At 50.0% G+C, this 19,807-nt stretch overlaps 1 protein-coding gene across 3 annotated transcripts in view; it reads left to right on the top strand.

Annotated features, from left to right (window-relative positions):
* Nucleotides 1-17,236, top strand: part of Plcg1 (phospholipase C gamma 1) — a 32,600-nt gene extending 15,364 nt beyond the window's left edge. For 2 of the 3 annotated variants that reach the window (XM_041670325.1, XM_041670323.1), the window contains exons 3-33: nucleotides 1,693-1,845; nucleotides 1,926-2,019; nucleotides 2,166-2,213; nucleotides 4,860-4,944; nucleotides 5,040-5,123; nucleotides 5,334-5,368; nucleotides 5,553-5,625; nucleotides 5,702-5,806; nucleotides 6,005-6,123; nucleotides 6,208-6,293; nucleotides 6,365-6,485; nucleotides 7,106-7,274; nucleotides 7,362-7,484; nucleotides 7,563-7,664; nucleotides 7,747-7,934; nucleotides 8,238-8,438; nucleotides 8,511-8,630; nucleotides 8,709-8,889; nucleotides 9,629-9,706; nucleotides 10,480-10,583; nucleotides 10,770-10,866; nucleotides 11,121-11,190; nucleotides 11,892-12,049; nucleotides 13,443-13,539; nucleotides 13,669-13,893; nucleotides 13,971-14,119; nucleotides 15,016-15,130; nucleotides 15,242-15,403; nucleotides 15,507-15,595; nucleotides 15,685-15,869; nucleotides 16,060-17,236. In XM_041670325.1, the coding sequence (XP_041526259.1) occupies nucleotides 1,693-1,845; nucleotides 1,926-2,019; nucleotides 2,166-2,213; nucleotides 4,860-4,944; nucleotides 5,040-5,123; nucleotides 5,334-5,368; nucleotides 5,553-5,625; nucleotides 5,702-5,806; nucleotides 6,005-6,123; nucleotides 6,208-6,293; nucleotides 6,365-6,485; nucleotides 7,106-7,274; nucleotides 7,362-7,484; nucleotides 7,563-7,664; nucleotides 7,747-7,934; nucleotides 8,238-8,438; nucleotides 8,511-8,630; nucleotides 8,709-8,889; nucleotides 9,629-9,706; nucleotides 10,480-10,583; nucleotides 10,770-10,866; nucleotides 11,121-11,190; nucleotides 11,892-12,049; nucleotides 13,443-13,539; nucleotides 13,669-13,893; nucleotides 13,971-14,119; nucleotides 15,016-15,130; nucleotides 15,242-15,403; nucleotides 15,507-15,595; nucleotides 15,685-15,869; nucleotides 16,060-16,102 (3,659 nt within the window). In that variant the 3' untranslated portion in view covers nucleotides 16,103-17,236. The remainder of the gene's footprint in view (nucleotides 1-1,692; nucleotides 1,846-1,925; nucleotides 2,020-2,165; nucleotides 2,214-4,859; nucleotides 4,945-5,039; nucleotides 5,124-5,333; nucleotides 5,369-5,552; nucleotides 5,626-5,701; nucleotides 5,807-6,004; nucleotides 6,124-6,207; nucleotides 6,294-6,364; nucleotides 6,486-7,105; nucleotides 7,275-7,361; nucleotides 7,485-7,562; nucleotides 7,665-7,746; nucleotides 7,935-8,237; nucleotides 8,439-8,510; nucleotides 8,631-8,708; nucleotides 8,890-9,628; nucleotides 9,707-10,479; nucleotides 10,584-10,769; nucleotides 10,867-11,120; nucleotides 11,191-11,891; nucleotides 12,050-13,442; nucleotides 13,540-13,668; nucleotides 13,894-13,970; nucleotides 14,120-15,015; nucleotides 15,131-15,241; nucleotides 15,404-15,506; nucleotides 15,596-15,684; nucleotides 15,870-16,059) is intronic. The other variant, XM_041670324.1, reaches the window with a different exon arrangement.
* The last annotated feature ends 2,571 nt before the right edge of the window (nucleotides 17,237-19,807 follow it).

Here is a 19,807-nt window from a genome sequence, read left to right as displayed (position 1 = left end):
AGGATGAAGCGTGGCAGGAACAGTTGCTGTTCTTGCTGTAGGTCTGGTTTGGTTTGGCAGGATCACAGAAGAGGGAAGACAAAAGCTCCAGGTAAAGCTCTGAGCCCTATCATGAGAACCTCAAAGGCTATAAAGGGAGTGGGTTCGTGGTGGGTGAGCAGTGGGTATCCTCAGGAGGGGAGCGTATGGGCCTATAGGACCTGGTGTTCAAATAAATGTTTTGTGGTTCAGAAGAGTCAGGAAGGATGGGGAGTTGGTGAGAATTGTTTGACCAACAGCAAAGTCGGGGCTTCTTGCTGAAGGAGAGACCTGAGGGCTTGGTTGGGGACAGAACTGGATCCAGGTAAAGCCAGTCTGTTTGTGGTAGCAGAGCAGGGGATAGAGCCAGAAGTGATGTCACAGTTCCAGGTGGGACAGATGATGGCTACTGTGGCTGGCTCAAGGGACAAGACAGGAAGACTGCGAGCTGCTGATTGGGGCCTTTGGGATGTACAAGCTATGCTGGTGTTCAGAACTAGAATTTAAGGTAATTAGTCAAAAGGAGGCCTGGTCAGAACATTTTAAGGCATTCCCAAGCTGAGGGAAAGCTCTGTATCAAGCCTGAATCCCTCTTCCTGGGCTGTGTTTGCCTCTTTCCAGGCTCACAGCTCGCTCAGGAATGGAATAGGTGTTCAGTTGGGGCAGTGTGGCAGGACCTCTCACACCTAAAGAGGCTCAGAGTCCACACCAGAGCAAGTGATGGTCAAGGAACAGCTCCCTCCATATGGTATACTTAATCCCTGCCCTCTTAGCATCACTTTGGTCTTGCCAGTGTCTTCTCTGATGCTCTTAGCACCTGCAGAAGTGGAGCAGTGGGTGCGGGACAGCTGTCACTCTGCCAAGACTCATAGTTAACCTGGGTGCATGCAGCCCACAACTACACTGTCCTGAGAAAACTGAGTTAGTTGGTGAGACTGCACCTGGGAGGAGTTAGATGTGTCACTAGCTCACAGTTGCGCTGCCTGTCACTCAGGTTAGTGGCCAGAATGAACATTTACTTCTCAGCCCATATATTTGCCTCACCTTTGCTTGTGAAAGTAGGGGAGCAGGTGAGAACCCCTTGGTAGCTGAAGTAAGAATACCAAGCCTCACCAGCACAGGATGCCTGGCATTCTTGGACAGCCTTGGTCTTAGCTAGAACTAGACCTTTGCTAAGACTGGTATGGACATGTCTTTGGGATGTGGGTCATTTCAGGATTTGCCAGTTTTCTGGGCCTGATCCAAGGTTCTGTCTGGGACTCTGAGACGAATCTAGACTTGCCCAGCCTTGCCTCTGGGACTTACAATTGGGTCTGCATGTGTATTGTGTTGGAAAGTGATCCACAAGGAACTGCCTTGGATCCTTATTTTTCCTTCTCGAGTTCAGCTCTGCTCCAGGTACAGGTGTATAGCCTGTACTCCAGCAATGGAACAAAGATAGGGATGGGATAACACATCTACCTCCCTGTCCCCAAAGAGCCTTGCCTTAAAAAATTAAAAAAAGAAAGAAAGCCTATTAGATAAGCCCAGCTCTTTCTGTCACCTAGGATAACTATGAGTGGGTTCAGTCTGTCTCTTTGTGTTCCATTCCCTGAGGGAGAAAAGTGTAGAAGTGACTGAGAGGTATGGGTTGTGAGAACCTCCACCTGACCTTGGCCTTTACTACCTTTCCAGTTGATATCCGTGAGATCAAGGAGATCCGTCCAGGGAAGACGTCACGGGACTTTGACCGCTACCAAGAAGACCCTGCTTTCCGGCCAGACCAATCACACTGCTTTGTCATCCTCTATGGAATGGAATTCCGCCTGAAGACCCTGAGCCTGCAAGGTGGGAGATGGGCTTAGAGGACGTGGGGTGCAGTACAGAGGGAGGATGTGCCCTTAGCTCAGCTTTTGCTCTGCTCACAGCCACATCTGAGGATGAAGTGAACATGTGGATCAAAGGCTTAACTTGGCTGATGGAGGATACATTGCAGGCAGCCACACCCCTGCAAATTGAGAGGTAAGACTCCTCTTCATGTGGTTAAGACCAGATGTCTTGGAGCCAGGGGAAAGGAGGCAGAGACCTCTTCACAGACAGTAACTGCTCTTCTCCCCAGGCTTTCCCTTAATTGGAGAAGGACCCTCACCTCAGGCTTCTCTCTGCAGGTGGCTCCGGAAGCAGTTCTATTCAGTGGATCGGAACCGTGAGGATCGGTAGGTGCTGAGCTGAGGTGTGTGCCCAGAGCAGTTGTGCATTTGAGCCAGACGGCCCGCAGAACTGAGCTACCTTGAGAGGGTTAGGGGTTCTGACACTGTAGGTCACACTGCCGAGAGTGGGCTACAGCACTGGCTCTGGGTCCTAGGAGGGTGGCTGGCAGTGCAGCCAGAAGGACCAAGAGACGGAGGAAGCAAACACCAAATGGCATGCATGCTCTGTATGCAACTTGTATTGTTACAAGGCTCTCTGATAGTTCTCAGAGGCTGGAAGTCATGGGAGGTAAAAAGGAGCGACCTGCTGTGACTTAGAGTTTGCTCAGTGTCCTTGATAGCATTTCTGTTGGCTATGATGAGACACTATGACCAAAGCAACTGGGGGAGGAAAGGTTTTTTCTGCTTACACTTCCATAGGAAGTCAGGGTAGGAACTCAAGCAGGGTAGGAACCTCGAGGCAGGAGCTGATGCAGAGGCCATACAGAGGTGCTGCTTACCTGCTTGCTCCCCATGGCTGCTTTCTTTTTTTCTTTTCTTTCTTTTCTTTCTTTCTTTCTTTCTTTCTTCTTTCTTTCCTTCCTTCCTTCCTTCCTTCCTTCCTTCCTTCTTTCCTTCTTTTTTTTTCCCTGAGACAGGGTTTCTCAGTGTAGCTTTGGAGCCTGTCCCGGAACTCAACTCTGTAGACCAGGCTGGCCTCAAACTCACAGAGATCCACCTGCCTCTGCCTCTCAAGTGCTTGGATTAAAGGTGTGTGCCACTACCGCCTGGCTCAGCCTGCTTTCTTATAGAACCCAGGACCACCAGCCCAGAGTTGCCCCCCTACCCACCCATAAGGGACTGGGCCTAATCTCACAAGTATCACTAATTAATAAAATGACCCACAGGCTTGCCTACAGCTGCATTTTATGAAGGCATTTTTCTCAGTTGAGGACCCCTGCTTGCTCTCCCTGTGGCTCTAGCTTATGACAAGTTGACAGAAAACTAGCCAGCACACTCAAGATCCTACTGCTGAGTATAGGGTCAAGGCACTGTCCCACCATTCTGGGTAGAGCACGAGAGGGCTCAGGTTGGGGTAATAATGGTAGGAATTAGTTGGATTTCAACTATATTGTTTAAAATTATATTAAAAAGAATTTCCTAGTCCTTTGATTTTCTGATGCAGAGAGAAGAGTCAGAGATTGAGATTTTGACTTGAGCAATTCGGAAAGTGAAGTGGCCATTGGCTGAGACATGAAGACAGTGGGAGGAACACATTGTTGGAGCTTAGGGTTCAGTGTGGGTGTAAGTTCTATGATGCGTAGTAGATGTCCAGGTAGAGATAAGGCGTCACTAAGCAGGTAGGATGAGTCCAGATGATGGGCTGGGAGTAGTAACATAGATGTGTGTACAGGTGGAGTGGAAAGTCTTGGGGTAGAGACAGTCACCCAAGGGACTCACTTAGCAAGAAACGTGGAGAGGCCCAGTGGCTAACTCCAGACTAGTACCACATGAGAAGCTAAGGAGTGGGAGTACGTTTACCATCCTGATTGATAACATTGTAAGAATAGCAGCTTCAGCCCAGGCATAAAGGGAGTGAGTGCAGGTGAGTCTTGTAAGAGTGTCATCATGGAGGAGGAGGCAGCAAGAGTTAGAGAAGCAGAGGGGAAGACAAAAAGAACAGTTTGTTTGTATGCAGATAGGAAAAGGTAAGAACCAAGGCTTCTGTCTCATTGGTGGAAAATGGGACCTCTTGACAGCACCTACTTGGCTGACTTAGGTTCATGTGCCCCATGCAGAACAAGCACTGACTCTAGAGCTGGGTCATGACCCCTTTGGGGGTCAAAGGGTCCTTTCACAGGGGTTGCCTAAGACCATCTTTATATTCGAGATTTACATTACAATTCATAACTAGCAAAATTATAGTTACAAAGTAGCAATGAAAATAATTTTATGGTTGGGGTCACCACAGCCTAAGGAACTGTATTAAAGGCATTAGGAAGGTTGAGAGCCTCTGCTCTAGAACATTCAACCTTATTGGTGCAGCTCTAAGCCCTAAGGGAATTTTGGTCCTTCCTGCCTAGCTCTTGGGCCAAAGGAGGAAGTGTGCCCCCTAACTCCCAGAAGAGCATCCCTTTCCATCTTGTTCATCCTGTTCACAGGTCCTTGTCCTAGCCCCCATGCCTAGAAAGTAGCTCTCTCTGACATTTTTTCCTGGAGCCAGCTCACTGTCCAGCCTCAGGAGTATACCCAGGCAGCAGCAGTTACCTGTGGCTAAGCATTGTCCATACTTCCCTCCCTGCTGTTTATCCTGGGCTGTAGGTGAGCCTAGGGACTGTGGATCCCAGAATATCCCAGTAGGTGGCAAACATCGTGAGTGGGTACTACCCTTTTCTGGACAGGCAGGCAAGATGAGAGCTGTGGGCAGCTGCTGGAGACGGCTTATCCACCCCTCTTGCCTGACTTGCTTTCCTGACTTGATCACTTCTAGAATATTGAGCTTCTCCTTATTCACATGCAGAAACTGAGACCCAGAGAAAGAAGACTTCCATCTGTCACACCATGAACTCTGACCCAGTGTTGCCCTTAGGACTGCAGGTTCCCAGAGTATAGCTGTTCCAGCCTCACGTGTGCTCAGCCTACAGGTCAAAAGGATACTCTTTTTTTCCTCAGTATATCAGCCAAGGACTTGAAGAACATGCTGTCACAGGTCAACTACCGGGTCCCCAACATGCGCTTCCTACGAGAACGGCTGACGGTAATGGATACTTGGGGCTATCTACTGGTGGGGCAGGGGAAGCCAGCAGCTTCTCATAAGGGGCCTGACTGGCAGTTCTGCTCTTTACCATGTAGGACCTAGAACAGCGCAGCGGGGACATCACCTACGGGCAGTTTGCTCAGCTGTACCGCAGCCTCATGTACAGCGCCCAGAAGACGGTGCATGAGCCTCTTGCCCTTCCCTGCCCTTGCCCTAATTCCTCCCTCTACCTCCTAGTCCTGCTGCCCTGCTTTGGGGATTTTGGGTGCCATGCCATTACTCCAGCATCCCCCTTCCCCTGAACATCTGCTTCCCTAGCCTTTTCTAAGAGCCCCTTTCTTGCATGGTCTCCCAGGGCTCTCTCCCTGACCAGATTCTGTTTCCTGCAGATGGACCTTCCCTTCTTGGAAACCAGCACTTTGAGGTTTGGTTTGGAACAGCCAGTTGGGGTTCTTCTCTGGGTGGTTCCGAATCCAGGTGGGAAGCATTTGGGGTAGGGGTGAGGCATGGTAAACCATCGGGTGTCTCCATTAGCTGGGAGTTGCAAGGGGCCCCTTGTGGACTGATATGTCAGCCAGTTGCCAGGCACTTCCGTTCTTTCCCTGCAGGACTGGAGAGCGGCCAGAGCTCTGCCGGGTGTCCCTTTCTGAGTTCCAGCAGTTCCTCCTTGAGTACCAGGGGGTATGGCTGGGCCAGGGAGTGAGGCTGAAGGGTGGGTTCATCATTGGAGGCTTCTTCCATGACTCTCTCTACCCAGCAGGAGCTGTGGGCTGTCGACCGGCTCCAGGTGCAGGAATTCATGCTCAGCTTCCTTCGAGACCCCTTGCGAGAGATTGAGGAGCCATACTTCTTCTTGGATGAGGTGAGTTTCACATTTCCCACCATTCTTTTAGAGAAACAGGTGGGGTGACCAGAACCCTCCTGTGCCCTAGAAGCTGTTGCTGCAACCCTACTGCCCGTTTTGCCAGCATAGATGAGAATGCATGCACTCTTGTGCACCCACTTCCATCCCAAGTGGCAGCCAGGACATACTCTTTTTCCTCCACATCCATTCCTGTAGTTTGTCACCTTTCTGTTCTCCAAAGAGAACAGTGTGTGGAACTCCCAGCTGGATGCTGTGTGCTCAGATACCATGAACAACCCTCTCTCTCACTACTGGATCTCTTCCTCACATAACACGTGAGTATACCTCTCTCTGTTCATCCAGCCTCTTCTAGGGAAGAAGGTGCACCAGACCATACATGTCTCTTCTTTCTTATCCAGGTACCTGACTGGGGACCAGTTCTCTAGTGAATCCTCCCTAGAAGCCTATGCTCGCTGCCTGAGGATGGGCTGTCGCTGCATTGAGTGTGCGTTGGGGCTAGGGGTTGGAGAGGGAGGGTAGAAGGCCTGCCTGTTTGACCATGATGGTGTTCCCTAGTGGACTGCTGGGATGGCCCAGATGGGATGCCAGTCATTTACCATGGGCATACTCTTACCACCAAGATCAAGTTCTCAGATGTCCTGAACACCATCAAGGAGCATGCTTTCGTAGCCTCAGAGTAAGTAGGTGTGGAGGACGTGAGCAACCTTCAGAAGGCCCTCTCACTCCTGGGACACCTCACATGGCTTGCCCCCACTCCTGTCTCTACTATTCTTGCTCAAGCCAGCTTCCTAAGTTCTTGCCTCTGTTCCCTGCATCTCTGGCTAGCATTCAAGTTCGTCTCTTCCTCAAAAACATTTCTGTAACTGGTCTCAGGTCAGCTTCTTTCCCTTAATTGCCCAGAAAAGAATGTGTTCCTTATGAGCTGTTCTCAGTTGCTAGCAACCACCAAGCCTGCAGTCCCAATCTCTCAAAGCACAGAAAGGCTCCTCATGCCACACCTGGAGGCTGTTTCTCATCTTCCCTGACCTACCTGGTATGGAATGTCTTCTGACAGGGCAGCCTCATAATTAGACCTAGTGCTCCCTTCTGCAGAACTTGCCACTTGGTTCCCACTGCCTCCTTGCTGCTTCCTGATGTGGCCCCTCCATGCGGTTGCCCCTCTTACGAGGGGTCCCTTGAGTAAAGAGCTCCAGGCCCTTGGCTCCTATCTTCCACTCTGGGAGGAACTATTTGGACTGACGTCTGGTCGGCTTGACAGTAGCGTCAGTGTCACTGTACATGGCCCTTGTCCTTCAGATACCCGGTCATCCTGTCCATCGAGGACCACTGCAGCATTGCCCAGCAGAGAAACATGGCTCAGCACTTCAAAAAGGTGCTTGGCGACATCCTCCTTACCAAACCTGTGGACATTGCTGCTGATGGACTTCCTTCGCCCAACCAGCTCAAAAGGAAGATCCTTATTAAGGTGTGGCAAAATTGGTAGGCGAATCCCTGAAGTAAGAGATGGGACTAGGTGTGGAATGATTTTCTGTGACCTGGTCTGTTTCCACAGCACAAGAAGCTGGCTGAGGGCAGTGCCTATGAAGAGGTGCCTACTTCTGTGATGTACTCTGAGAATGACATCAGTAACTCCATCAAGAATGGTATCCTCTACTTGGAGGACCCCGTGAATCATGTGAGGTCTAGCTGAGCCTGGACATGGTGGGGCCATGTGTTGAACTCTGGCTCACAGGTCTTTTTTTATCTGTCCCAGGAATGGTATCCCCACTACTTTGTTCTGACTAGCAGCAAGATCTACTACTCTGAGGAGACCAGCAATGACCAGGGCAATGAGGATGAAGAGGAGCCTAAGGAGGTAGAATTGTTCAGAGGTGTGGGTTCAGTCTGATGAGGACTGGGTAGTCATTGGGTATCTCTGCTCTTGTCCTTCTGTCTAGGCCAGCAGCAGCACAGAGCTACACTCCAGTGAGAAGTGGTTCCACGGGAAGCTTGGGGCTGGGCGCGATGGGCGGCATATTGCCGAGCGCCTGCTCACTGAGTACTGCATCGAGACTGGGGCTCCTGACGGTTCCTTCTTAGTGCGAGAAAGTGAGACCTTCGTGGGGGACTACACGCTGTCTTTCTGGTAACCCACATCTAGCACCGTTTCTGTGTTTAGTCCATGCGTGTAATAATAGACAGAGCACCATAGATAACTGATTAACATTTCAGCCTCGGGTCTAGGTTTTCCTTGGAACATAATTCTTTCCTATGCAGGCATTGTGTACTTAAATATGTGTGTTTGATCTCTATGTCCTATAGGGCTGCCCATTATCCAAGGTTCTTTGGAGAATGGCCTCCGTTTTTGAAACTTAATGTTTTGCCTAGTTATGTAATACTTGGAGCTCTAACTTGTTTTTCATGCCTTTCTCATCCTGTCTTTCCTCAGGCGAAATGGGAAAGTCCAGCACTGCCGCATCCACTCTCGGCAGGATGCGGGGACTCCCAAGTTCTTCTTGACAGATAACCTTGTCTTCGACTCTCTCTATGACCTCATTACACACTATCAGCAAGTACCACTGCGCTGCAACGAGTTTGAGATGCGCCTTTCAGAGCCTGTCCCACAGACAAATGCCCATGAGAGCAAAGAGTAAGGAAAGGGACAGGGAGGTGAGTGGGGACTGGGTCGTTCTAGTCAGGGCCTGACTCTGCTGGTTTTCAGGTGGTACCATGCTAGCCTGACCAGAGCTCAGGCTGAACATATGCTGATGCGCGTGCCCCGTGATGGGGCTTTCCTGGTGCGGAAACGCAATGAACCCAACTCATATGCCATCTCTTTCCGGTGAGGTCTGCTGGATGGGTGTGGGTTCTTGCTGGGGTCGGGGCTGTCTGCCATGCTGACTGTCCTGTCACTGTGAAGGGCTGAGGGAAAGATCAAGCACTGCCGAGTACAGCAGGAAGGCCAAACTGTGATGCTGGGGAACTCCGAGTTTGACAGCCTGGTTGACCTCATCAGTTACTATGAGAAGCACCCCCTGTACCGCAAAATGAAGCTGCGCTACCCCATCAATGAGGAAGCACTGGAGAAGATTGGGACAGCTGTGAGGAGTCCACGGGGGGAGGGGGATGGGACAGATGGACAAGGGGAGCATAACAGTGTAGTTAGAGGACACCTATGATTTAACAGTCTCTGTATGTGCTGAAAATGAGTCCTGGGTGTTTTGGAGTTCACATGGAGGCTCTGGGAGTAACTGGGGAGCCATGATGTAGCTAGAGTGAGTGGAACCTGAGCTGTGCCTGGGCATTAGACAAGATTCTCTTGAGCCAAGGGGTCGGTACCAAGGTCTGGGAGCTTACATGGGGAGAGCTGTGCATACATGGACTTGGTCTGGGTGTGCTGGGCAGAGGGCAATCTAGGTACAATTGTATAGATGTCCCAGACCTGCAGGAGACTCTGGAGGGAAGACCCAGGTTTTCCAAGAAAGAGAGTTTGCTGGACCTCTTCCTGACCTTGGGCTCAGCCATTGAACGACTCACAGAGAATGTGGTGCTGGTGGCAGCTCAGCAGCAGGCAACTCAGGAGTAGTTGGCATTTGAGCCTTCAGGGGCCAAGGTGATGGATCTGGGGTAAAGAATACAGAAAGGAGGGTGAGGCCAAGTCCCTGCAGCCACCCTTACTCCCTTGGCGCCAGGGGGTTCCAGTGGGCCAAGTGCCAGTAAACTGGGTAGACAACCCAGAAGAGGGCATGCTGTGCTTCAGAATCCAGGCAAGTGGGAGCTAACAGCTGCTTTTATGTCAGTTCTGGGGCATTAACAGATCACAATATGTCCTGTTTCCAGGAACCTGATTATGGGGCACTGTATGAGGGCCGCAATCCTGGCTTCTATGTGGAGGCAAACCCTATGCCAACTTTCAAGGTAAATATCTGTCCTTGACACAGGAAGCCAGGAGGAAGGAGGGGTCCCCTTCTGCGTGAGGCTTATATTTATGTATTCTGGGCCTTCTGTGGTTTGGAGAAGTAAGTAGTGGTTGTGGTTTTCTGAGACTAAGAGGTTGTATGAGATGTGTGGCTGACAAATGACCATAGCTCTTCCACGGCTGAACCACTTTCTAGTCCCTGGGTTCTGGGCTAACACTGGCCTTTCGTCACTGTTCCCGCAGAGTGACCTCTGTCTTTCATGGTAGTAGAACGGGGCTAGACGGCACACTGGCCAGTCTTTCCCTTCATCAAGAAGATCTGTTAGACGATCTTCTTGATTTGCCCTTTTCTTTAATGTGGCAGATTGCCTTGTCTCTTATTCTCTCTCTTCAAAAGCCAAAGTGCCATCAGAGATGAGTGAGGGTCCTGACTCTGTAGGGAGGTACACAGGACTACACTTACTCTCCTATTGCCCCCCCTTCCCACACACACACACACTCCTAGGAGCAGGCCCAGGGCAGAACTCCAAAGGCTCCACCTCGGTGGCCAGGAGGTTACCTGGAGAAAGCCCTCTGTCTTCCTGTCCTGCTTGTCCTGGAACTTCCCCTCAGGGCACATTGAGAACTGGGTCTAGGAATACTTCCTCACAGTGATAGATACCTCCCACTAGCATAAGCCCAGGCACGTGTATGTACATTGCTACACTGGGTTAAGTGATGGAGAGCGCCCGTTTGCTGTACTCCACACTATCCTGTTGTCTCACCTCTGCAGTGTGCAGTGAAAGCGCTCTTTGATTACAAGGCCCAGAGAGAGGATGAGCTGACATTTACCAAGAGTGCCATCATACAGAATGTGGAAAAGCAAGATGGTGGCTGGTAAGCCAGGCCCTCCAGGCTGGAGAGCCTGTGGCATGGTGTCCAGGGCTGACACTGTGACAGAATGCTTTGAGAGTATCTGTCTCGTGTTCAGTAGCCTTATCTGACCTATCTGTGGGAACCCCCAAGAAGATTCTGTGGGAGTTTGGGGTGGCTGCTGGAGTCCGTACCCTATGGCTCCCACAGGTGGCGAGGGGACTATGGTGGGAAGAAGCAGCTGTGGTTCCCTTCAAACTATGTGGAAGAGATGATCAACCCAGCAATTCTGGAGCCAGAGAGGGAGGTATGTCTGGAACCACAGTGTCACAGGTTTTCCTGTCCCCAGGATCTCTTTCATGTGTCCATCACACCCAGACCTTCCTGTCACATGTGAGCCAGTCACACATCCCGTGTGGCCACAGTCCTAGTCTCCATTGTACCTATGTCACACTTGGCTGGTCACGAGCATATCCAAAAGATAGTCGTACCCACACAAAAATTCCCTCACTTGTGCATGCAGTAGCCATGCTGACTAGCCTGTGGCTTTGCTTCCTACAGCACCTGGATGAGAACAGCCCACTGGGGGACTTGCTGCGGGGGGTCTTAGATGTGCCAGCCTGTCAGATTGGTGAGCTCCCATTTTTACCTCTTGATTCCTCTGGTGTTGGGGTGTCCTTGCAGTTCCCCCTGCTCCTGAGGAGGAAGCCAGTGGCTGAGTCCCTAGAGACTACTCTTACATTTTGGAAACCCCAGGCTCCTTTGTCATCCCCAGCTTTTACCCTGCATGCTTACCCTGTGCCAGATACAGTAGAATCGAAAGTTGGCAGAGCTTCTGAGTACAAGCTGACATCAGTCTTAATGGTTTAGGCCATAGGGTTGTGACAGAGGCTTGAAGACGGGGTAGAGCAGGGGTTAAAAGGCCTGGCCCCAAGCAAGAGCTACAAGTCACAGCTGCATTGGAGCCTTGGTTCCACCACAGCTACAGTCAGTCACCTCTGTCAATTGTATCTCTATACCAGTTGTGCCTGCTTATAAAGTGTGGCCAGGAAGAAATGGAATGAATTCCTTTGAGCCAGTGTCTAAGGCAGTGTCTCAACTGTGGTCATGACCCCTTCGGGAGGTGCATACCAGATATTCACATTTCAATTCATAAAGTAGCAAAAGTAGTTTTGAAGTAACAATGCCAATATTTTTATGGTTGGGGTCACCAGAGCATGAGGAACTGTAGTAGAGGGTGGCAGCATTAGGAAAGTTGAGAACCACTGCCTTAAGATATAGAATGAAGGATAAAGAGAACATTCCTAGCCCTGTATTATTTACCCTCAACAGCCATTCGTCCTGAAGGCAAGAACAACCGGCTCTTCGTCTTCTCCATCAGTATGCCATCGTTGGCTCACTGGTCCCTAGACGTTGCAGCTGACTCGCAGGAGGAGCTGCAAGACTGGGTGAAAAAGATCCGGGAAGTGGCCCAGACTGCAGATGCCAGGGTGAGAACTGCCACAGCTTGGAAAGTAGTGCTGGGGCCTGGGAGGGCGGAGTGTGGGCCTGTCAGGGAGCAAAGGCCTTCACCAGCTCCTCTGGAAGAGACAGCATACTGCTGGTTGCTGATGTGGCCTGGCCTTAGATAAGGGACCCAGAAGAATAAACTCAAGACAGAAGTATGATGCGCATAGGAAGCATTGAACAGGAGATACTCTGGATCACCTGAATGAGTCTTCATAAGCTCCTGGGCTGGCAGCAGGAATAGAATTAGGCTAGAAGAGATGAATTGGTGAAGATAGGAAGAGGGCTGAGGTAAATGTCTGTGACAGAGAATGTGCCTGGAACAGCAGGCAGAGAAGTTGCAGTTCCCCATAGTTGTGGCCTGTAATGTGCTGAGGGCTGCATAGGTGCAGTAACAATCTGTAGGTATCCATCGGCTTTAGCAGCAGCAGGTATTCCTAGTGACACTATTGAGGTGTGCTAGTGTCATGACTAGGTTAGCAGTGGGTGGCAGGGAGTCTGGAGTGGCTAACCATGAAAAGCTGGGAGTTAGAGTTTGTGGATAGTGAGTAGTCTACATTTACTTGGAAAGACCAGCTTTCTAGAGGAAGCCTGGCCTCTGCCATTGAGCCTGGTAAAGCACCTGCAGATGTACAGGAACTTCTGCTTTGAGGCTGTTCCTCTAGGGCATTTGGTGAGCACATCTGTGCCTGATTTAGAGAACAGATACCTTGAGCCAAGCAGGGAAAGGTTGAGATGCGGAGGATTTTATCAGTGTGTCCTGGAGGGAAAGGCACTAAAAGAACCAGTGGTTGAAGTGCTAGATCCTGGGTCTAGGCTAGGCAGAGAAGGTAGAGCATAAACAGAGGAGCCACTGATTGAGGAAGGTGGACACAGCAGAGTCAGGGCGTCTCAGCAGGCTGCTGCTGAGCTAGGTCTGGGAGGAGGAAGATGGTGTTGCTGTGGAGGAACTGAGGTGGTAAAGATCATCTTAGGCACAGACATTGCCAAGTGGGCTTAAGGCCTAAGTGCTTCAGGGAATCAGAAAGCAATGTTTTTGCTGAAAGATGAAACTGGTTAAAGAATGATCAGAGAAGCATTACTGGGAAGGCCTTGCCCACCTTGAGCTTCCTGTGAGGTCATCTGGAACATAAGTTATGGTGAGGCTTCTATCCTAAGAGGGTTGGGGAACAAGTGTGTCCTTGGAGACAAAGGAAAAGAACAATTTTGGGCTGAAACTGGGAACCAGTAGTTTTGTATACTCTCTGATGATATTTGAAAGATACAAGGGGAGGGGTGGGCTGCCCCAGAACACCTAAAGTGTGGGTGTACACAAGGCTGGCAGGAGCTTTCTTCTCCCGGGCAGAGCTCTAGCCTGGGCCTTATATGTCTTACCAGCTCACTGAGGGGAAGATGATGGAAAGGAGGAAGAAGATTGCCTTGGAGCTTTCTGAGCTTGTGGTCTACTGCCGGCCTGTTCCCTTTGATGAAGACAGTAAGGCGGGGTTAGGTGTGGTGTGCATGTGTACAAAGGGCTAGTGATATGCGAGCGGTGTCTAATACCCTCTCGTGCACACACTGCCCAAGGAGCCTGCTCTGTACATGTTCTCACTGTTTGGCTTAGAGATTGGCACAGAACGTGCTTGTTACCGGGACATGTCCTCCTTTCCGGAAACGAAGGCTGAGAAGTATGTGAACAAGGCCAAAGGCAAGAAGTTCCTTCAGTATAATCGGCTGCAACTCTCTCGAATCTACCCCAAGGGACAGAGGCTGGACTCCTCCAATTACGATCCTTTGCCCATGTGGATCTGTGGCAGCCAGCTTGTAGCACTCAATTTTCAGACTCCAGGTGAGAGGGGCCTCAGTGGGTGGGGAGAGACACTTAGGGCAGGTTCACTGGAACACACTATAATCCCACTCTTCCAGACAAGCCTATGCAAATGAACCAGGCCCTCTTCATGGCCGGTGGGCATTGTGGCTATGTGCTGCAGCCAAGCACGATGAGAGACGAAGCCTTTGACCCCTTTGACAAGAGCAGCCTACGAGGCCTGGAACCCTGTGTCATCTGCATTGAGGTGGGTGTATTCATCTGGTTACTTCAGGGTAGGGAAAGGTTTATGAGGGATATTGATACTAAACTTGCTAAGAAGTTGGGGACCAAATGGTTCCGTCTAAGTGGGGAAGGGCACCAGAGCCAGAGGTAAGCGTCATTCTCTGCCTTGAATTGGGGAACGGAACTATTAGACTGTTCTTGAGCTTGAAGCAGAACTATCTTATAGGTCCTCTGTGAGGGTTGGGATCCCATAAGTAGTCGGGCTGACCATGGCCAGTTTTTGCACAAAAGAGTCAGGCTGTCTATTTAAGGCTAACTATGAAAAGTCACTACCTGGCTGGAAGAATCTGGTCAGAGTAGCAAAAATCAGGCTGGAGGGGGCATGTGATGAGCTAGGCTCCTGTCTGCAGGAACAAGCAAAACCTGGTTTTTCTATTTGCCTTTCCTGATCCCTAGAATAGAGCTCCCTAGTGCATGTCTAATAAAAAGCCATAACAAGGGTCAAGTCAATCCTTGTTGTGGGAATCAGCAGGGTGGCCTAAGCAGTGGAAAGAATAAGGACAGCGTGTGACCAGCTAGACCCACCTGGGAGTACAGAGCCATAGATATCGATGGCCATGACTGCTACTTTCCAGCCTTTTTCTCCTAAAGGAGTTTAGAAGAGTCCCACATTGGAACAGACATGGATTTAACATGAAATGGACTGCAAAATGCATACAACACTTGGCTTAAAGCTCAGATTTTTACACCCAACAGCTTGCTCTGGATTGGAACAGTGAGGGGCCTAATAGGCAGCACTGTCAGAGCCCAGCAGGGGGCATACTGCCTCCATGGCACATATGCTCCCCGGGCTTCTGCTCTGAGGATGTTGGGAGCAGGAAGACAGTCATTACCCCATCTTTACTGCCTGCCTTACAGGTGCTAGGGGCCAGGCATCTGCCGAAGAACGGCCGAGGTATTGTATGTCCTTTTGTGGAAATTGAGGTGGCTGGAGCAGAATACGACAGCATCAAGCAAAAGACAGAGTTTGTAGGTCAGTCAGCCTTCCTCCATTACCAGTCATTCTCCTGGTATGACAGAGACCTCTCTCTACCAGTCAGCTAGCCTCTTGATGTGGCCTGAGCTTTTGCCCTTGCTTCCACAGTGGACAATGGACTGAACCCTGTGTGGCCGGCTAAGCCCTTCCACTTCCAGATCAGTAACCCTGAGTTTGCCTTTCTACGCTTTGTGGTGTATGAGGAAGACATGTTTAGTGACCAGAACTTCTTGGCTCAGGCTACTTTCCCAGTAAAAGGCCTGAAGACAGGTAAGGGATCTTCCTTGACATGCTGTTCTTTGGTCTTACTGTCAGGGTGGAACTGATCCACTTGCCTGACACGGTTGGGCTGAGAGCCAAGTGTTTCTCCTAGGATACAGAGCAGTGCCTTTGAAGAACAACTACAGTGAAGACCTGGAGTTGGCCTCCCTGCTCATCAAGATCGAAGTTTTCCCTGCTAAGGTAACTACAGCAGAGTGAGCAGAGAAACCCACCCCACCCCCAGGTGCACAAGAGACCTCAACTTCTGTGCACTTCCCCTTGCTGAGCAGGAGAATGGTGACCTCAGTCCCTTCAGTGGTACATCACTACGGGAACGAGTCTCAGATGCCTCCAGCCAGCTGTTCCATGTCCGAGCCCGGGAAGGCTCCTTTGAAGCCCGATACCAGCAGCCATTTGAAGACTTCCGTATCTCCCAGGAGCATCTCGCAGACCATTTTGACAGTCGGGAACGAAGGTGAGGGAGGTGAAGGGGAAGTTGGCCAGTGTGGGAACTTGGAGGAAGGGTGCTGGAGCCAGAAAGAACAGCACTATGTGTTAGGTCAATCCTTTGGCAGCTTTCTCCTGTGTGGAAAAGCAATAACTGTATGTCTTTGGGTTGTCCTGTCGGGCTACAAGGCCAGTAAGGATGCTTCACTTCTGTTCAGGGCCCCAAGAAGGACTCGGGTCAATGGAGACAACCGCCTCTAGTCGTGCCCCCACCTTGTTGGAGAGCAGCTGGTGCTGCCCATCTTGTGGAATGCCATGAACTAGGTTCTCTGGGAGCGGCCCACTGTAAAGCCTTCCTGGTCTCGCAGCTTGGAGCCTGGATTCCAGCGGTGAAGGCTAGACAAAACCAAGCCATTAATGAAATGTATTGTTTTGGGCCTCCAAGCCCTGCTCTGGGTGAAGGCAAAAAACTGTACTGTGTCTAGCATTAAGCACACATATCTGGCCCTGAATGTGGAGGTGGGTCCTTCCATCTTGGGCCAGGATCAGGGCTGAAGCCCCTTGGAGAGAGAAGTTGCTACAATTGGTGGCAGAGGAGGCTTCAAGGAGCTGCTGACATTCCTGAGAGTGGAGGAGGAAGAAGAGCCTTGCTGGGCTAGGGAAACAAAGTTTACATTGTCCTGTAGCTTTAAACCCACAGCTGGTCAGGGTGAAAGAGTGGATGCCCTGCAGTTTGGCCCTGGATGGAGCCAGGACAGAAGAATGCAGGGCCTGAGGAGAAGTCTCTGCCCTGCATGAGGACGACGACACAGCACAAGGGCACACTGCCCATGGCTGGGGATGCCACCCAGCCTGAAAGATACAGGGGATCATGATAAAAAATAGCAGTATTATTTTTTCCTCTTCTTGGTGGTATTGTAACTAAGTTATTCAGTCCTGCCCCTCACCCTGGAAGGGGAGCCCCAGCATAGAGCCTTTGGAAACAGCTGTTCTATGGGGTGCAGGAAGAGAGAGAAGAGCAACGCCTACCCTGGCGAGCTTTTTTGTTTTATGGCAAGGAAGACTCAGTATGCTTTCCCTTAGTAATGAAATGGAGAATAGGGAGGTGGAGTAAGGCAGTAGGTACCGAATGAAGCTGCTGCTAGGCACAGCTTCTGTGTCACTGGTAAAAAGATGCAGAGGAGATGGGAAGGCAGCCTCACCTCTGAAAACAGAGGCTGGGGTCCAGGCCCGTGGGCATAAAGGTGCCTCAGCATAGCCAGCATTCAGCACACGCAAACCCACTGCCCACATTTGGGCTCAGGGTTGGCCATTTGCTAGTTCTGCTGCCCTCTTAAGATCTGACTGCCAAATAAATCATCCTCATGTCCTTTTTAACTTGTTTGTTTCTTGGGGGCTCAGGAAAGCATGGTGATTGATTGAGAATAGAAGCAAATATGGTATGGCATTCCTGGAGACTGCTGAAACAGGAAGCTCTTCCATGGGTCTCTGAAATGTGAGGTCACCTCTGCCACTTCATCTTCTAATGGTACAGCTGAAGTTCACCCCACTCAGGAGCAAGTTCAATCTCTATTGCACAGAAACCTGTTTTTAAAAAGTAATGTTTGGATATATGCTGCCAGTTGCTACTCTACTTGCCTGTCTACCTGCCAGCCTCTGTGCTTACAACATGCTGCTCAAAAGGCCTGACTATTCCCAGGGCTCTCCTACAGCATTTTCCTGGAGCGGGACAAAAAACTATGGCCCAGTGAGCAGTGTACACCCTGTGCTGAACTAGCTGCTCGGGTCACACAGCACTAAGCACATGAGTGCTGGCTGGTCTGTAGTGGTCATCTAAAGCAGTAGTCTGAACCTGTGGGTTATGACCCCTTTGGGGTTACATATCATACATTACATAACAGTAACAAAATTAGTTAAGTAATAGCAAAGGAATTATTTTATGGTTGGGGATCCCACATGAGGTACTGTAAAGTTTTCCTATACTAGTGTATAAGGGAAGAATCCTCCCCCACAAAAATAGTGGGTGGGATGTATCAGGAGCTTTGAGTTCACACTTGAGTCTGTCTGTGGCCCAGGAGAACATAGGAGCTATGTCTGCTTGTCCTCAGTGTTGATGTGTGGCAGTCTTTGCTTGCTGCTAGGCATTTTGACTTTAATTCTCAGTAGATACCTCTATTTCATGGACAAGTCTTCCGAGAGAGGCTCAGCTCTGCCTTCCTTGAGCAGCTTCAGACTGTGGTTCACTCGTTTTGGCGCATTATCGCATTTCCTTTCCAGCTGTGTTTTGATCCTTCCCTCAGTAGAGCAGACTTAAGGATCAGTTTCATCTCTTCAATTCTTCAGGTGAACCTGACTACTGTTGACCAACACAGAAGACCCAGCAAAGGGGAAAAATGTTAGTGAGAGAGAAATGACATGGGCCTTAATGTCTTGGCACCTCGTGCTATCTTGCCTGATGCATGTAGTGTGTCCCTACATGTGACAGCTTGTGTGACACTGCCTTCCATCCAGTGGGTTATGACCTGTAGAGTCTCGGCTATGTGGTGCTTAATCACACCCTCGGGTGCATCTGAGAAATACTGATACTGGGGCCTTGTCTGGATATTCATAGACTCCTTGGGGCATGAAAATGAGTACTCAGGTTAAAAACCACTGGCTTTGGCAGAAGAAACCAAAAGAGTGGAGTTGGAAAGGAAGTCAGTGGTACTAGGAACACAAGCCCAGAGAAGTGTTGTTTTTGGCTAGCAGGCCAGGGACAAGTAAAGAGGGATCACTAGTGAACACTTACCAAGAGAGCACTGACTACAATGTCAGGGACATTCTGCCTCCTGCCACAGACTGAAAACATGGGTTAGAAGGCAGAAACAGTCTGCAGCCTTTACTAAGAAAATTCATATACAGGTACCTGTGGCCCTTAGCCAAAAGAGCTGGGGCTCACTTCTGGTCAGACTCACCCTGAACTTCAGCTGAGGACGGAAACTGGACAACCACTTCTCGTTCAACTTGTCCATTATCAGATCTATTGAAAAGTGGGGAATGAGCGTGAGGTTACTTTACCAAACTAACTTAGTGACCAAAACAAGCCCAGCCTGCCTTATATTTTAATGAAATGGATCTGACCCTTAGAGGCTTCTCCAGAGGATGTATGCCAGCCTGTTCTTACTAGGAATCGTGTAGCTTCCAGGTGGCTGTCATCGCCATCTCCACCCAGTATGTTCTGGATCTGCCCACCAAGACCTCAGGAGACAGCTCCATGGTTTCACACTACCTGGTCCTTTACATCCAAAACAAAGCAGCTCCTTGAGGACCCAAACTGGCCTTGGGAAGGAGCAGGCCCTGATGCTGTTTAACTGCTACCCCTTGTTCTTTCCCAGGTGGGCTTCTTTTAGGAGCCCTTTTTCCTTATGTGATAGATAGGCCAGTATGGTCATCCCAACAAAATTTCAGTTGCTTTGAGTCTTGGAGGTGTGGGTTTGACCCTGGTCCTCTAGAAGCCTCCTAGGTCTTCCTGCCTAGTGACATGCCTTCCTTAGCAAATGGCATGTTCTGCTGACAAACAACTCTTCTCACCAGAAAAAGGAACAGAAGAAAACTTGCCCATGCCCTATGACTCTAAGATCAGACTTGGTTGACTCAGCAGGGTTTTAATCTCCATAGTTGTTTCACATGGGGCCGCCACAGTGAGCTCAGCAAGGCAGGAGACAAGTGAACGGAATGTCTTCTCAGGGCACTGAAGGAAGCCCCAACATCTATCGATTTTAAAGTTGGATTTGCAAAAACAAGTAAATCAATAGAAGGGTTTTGACCTTTTTATTAATCCCCCACCACCACACACACATACACAGTCAGCAGATAAGAAATGTCTGTACATTTTTATTTAGGAACAGTCAAAAGATTGGAAGTACCACTGAGGCCCATTTCAAACTACATAAGCAGTTTTGTCCCTCATCCCATCCCTTATCCAAA

This window comes from Microtus oregoni, unplaced genomic scaffold (assembly GCF_018167655.1).
Source record: "Microtus oregoni isolate MIOR12 unplaced genomic scaffold, Mior012 000020F_ref0000438, whole genome shotgun sequence".
NCBI lineage: Eukaryota > Metazoa > Chordata > Mammalia > Rodentia > Cricetidae > Microtus > Microtus oregoni.
This window is presented reverse-complemented; position numbering and strand designations above follow the sequence as displayed.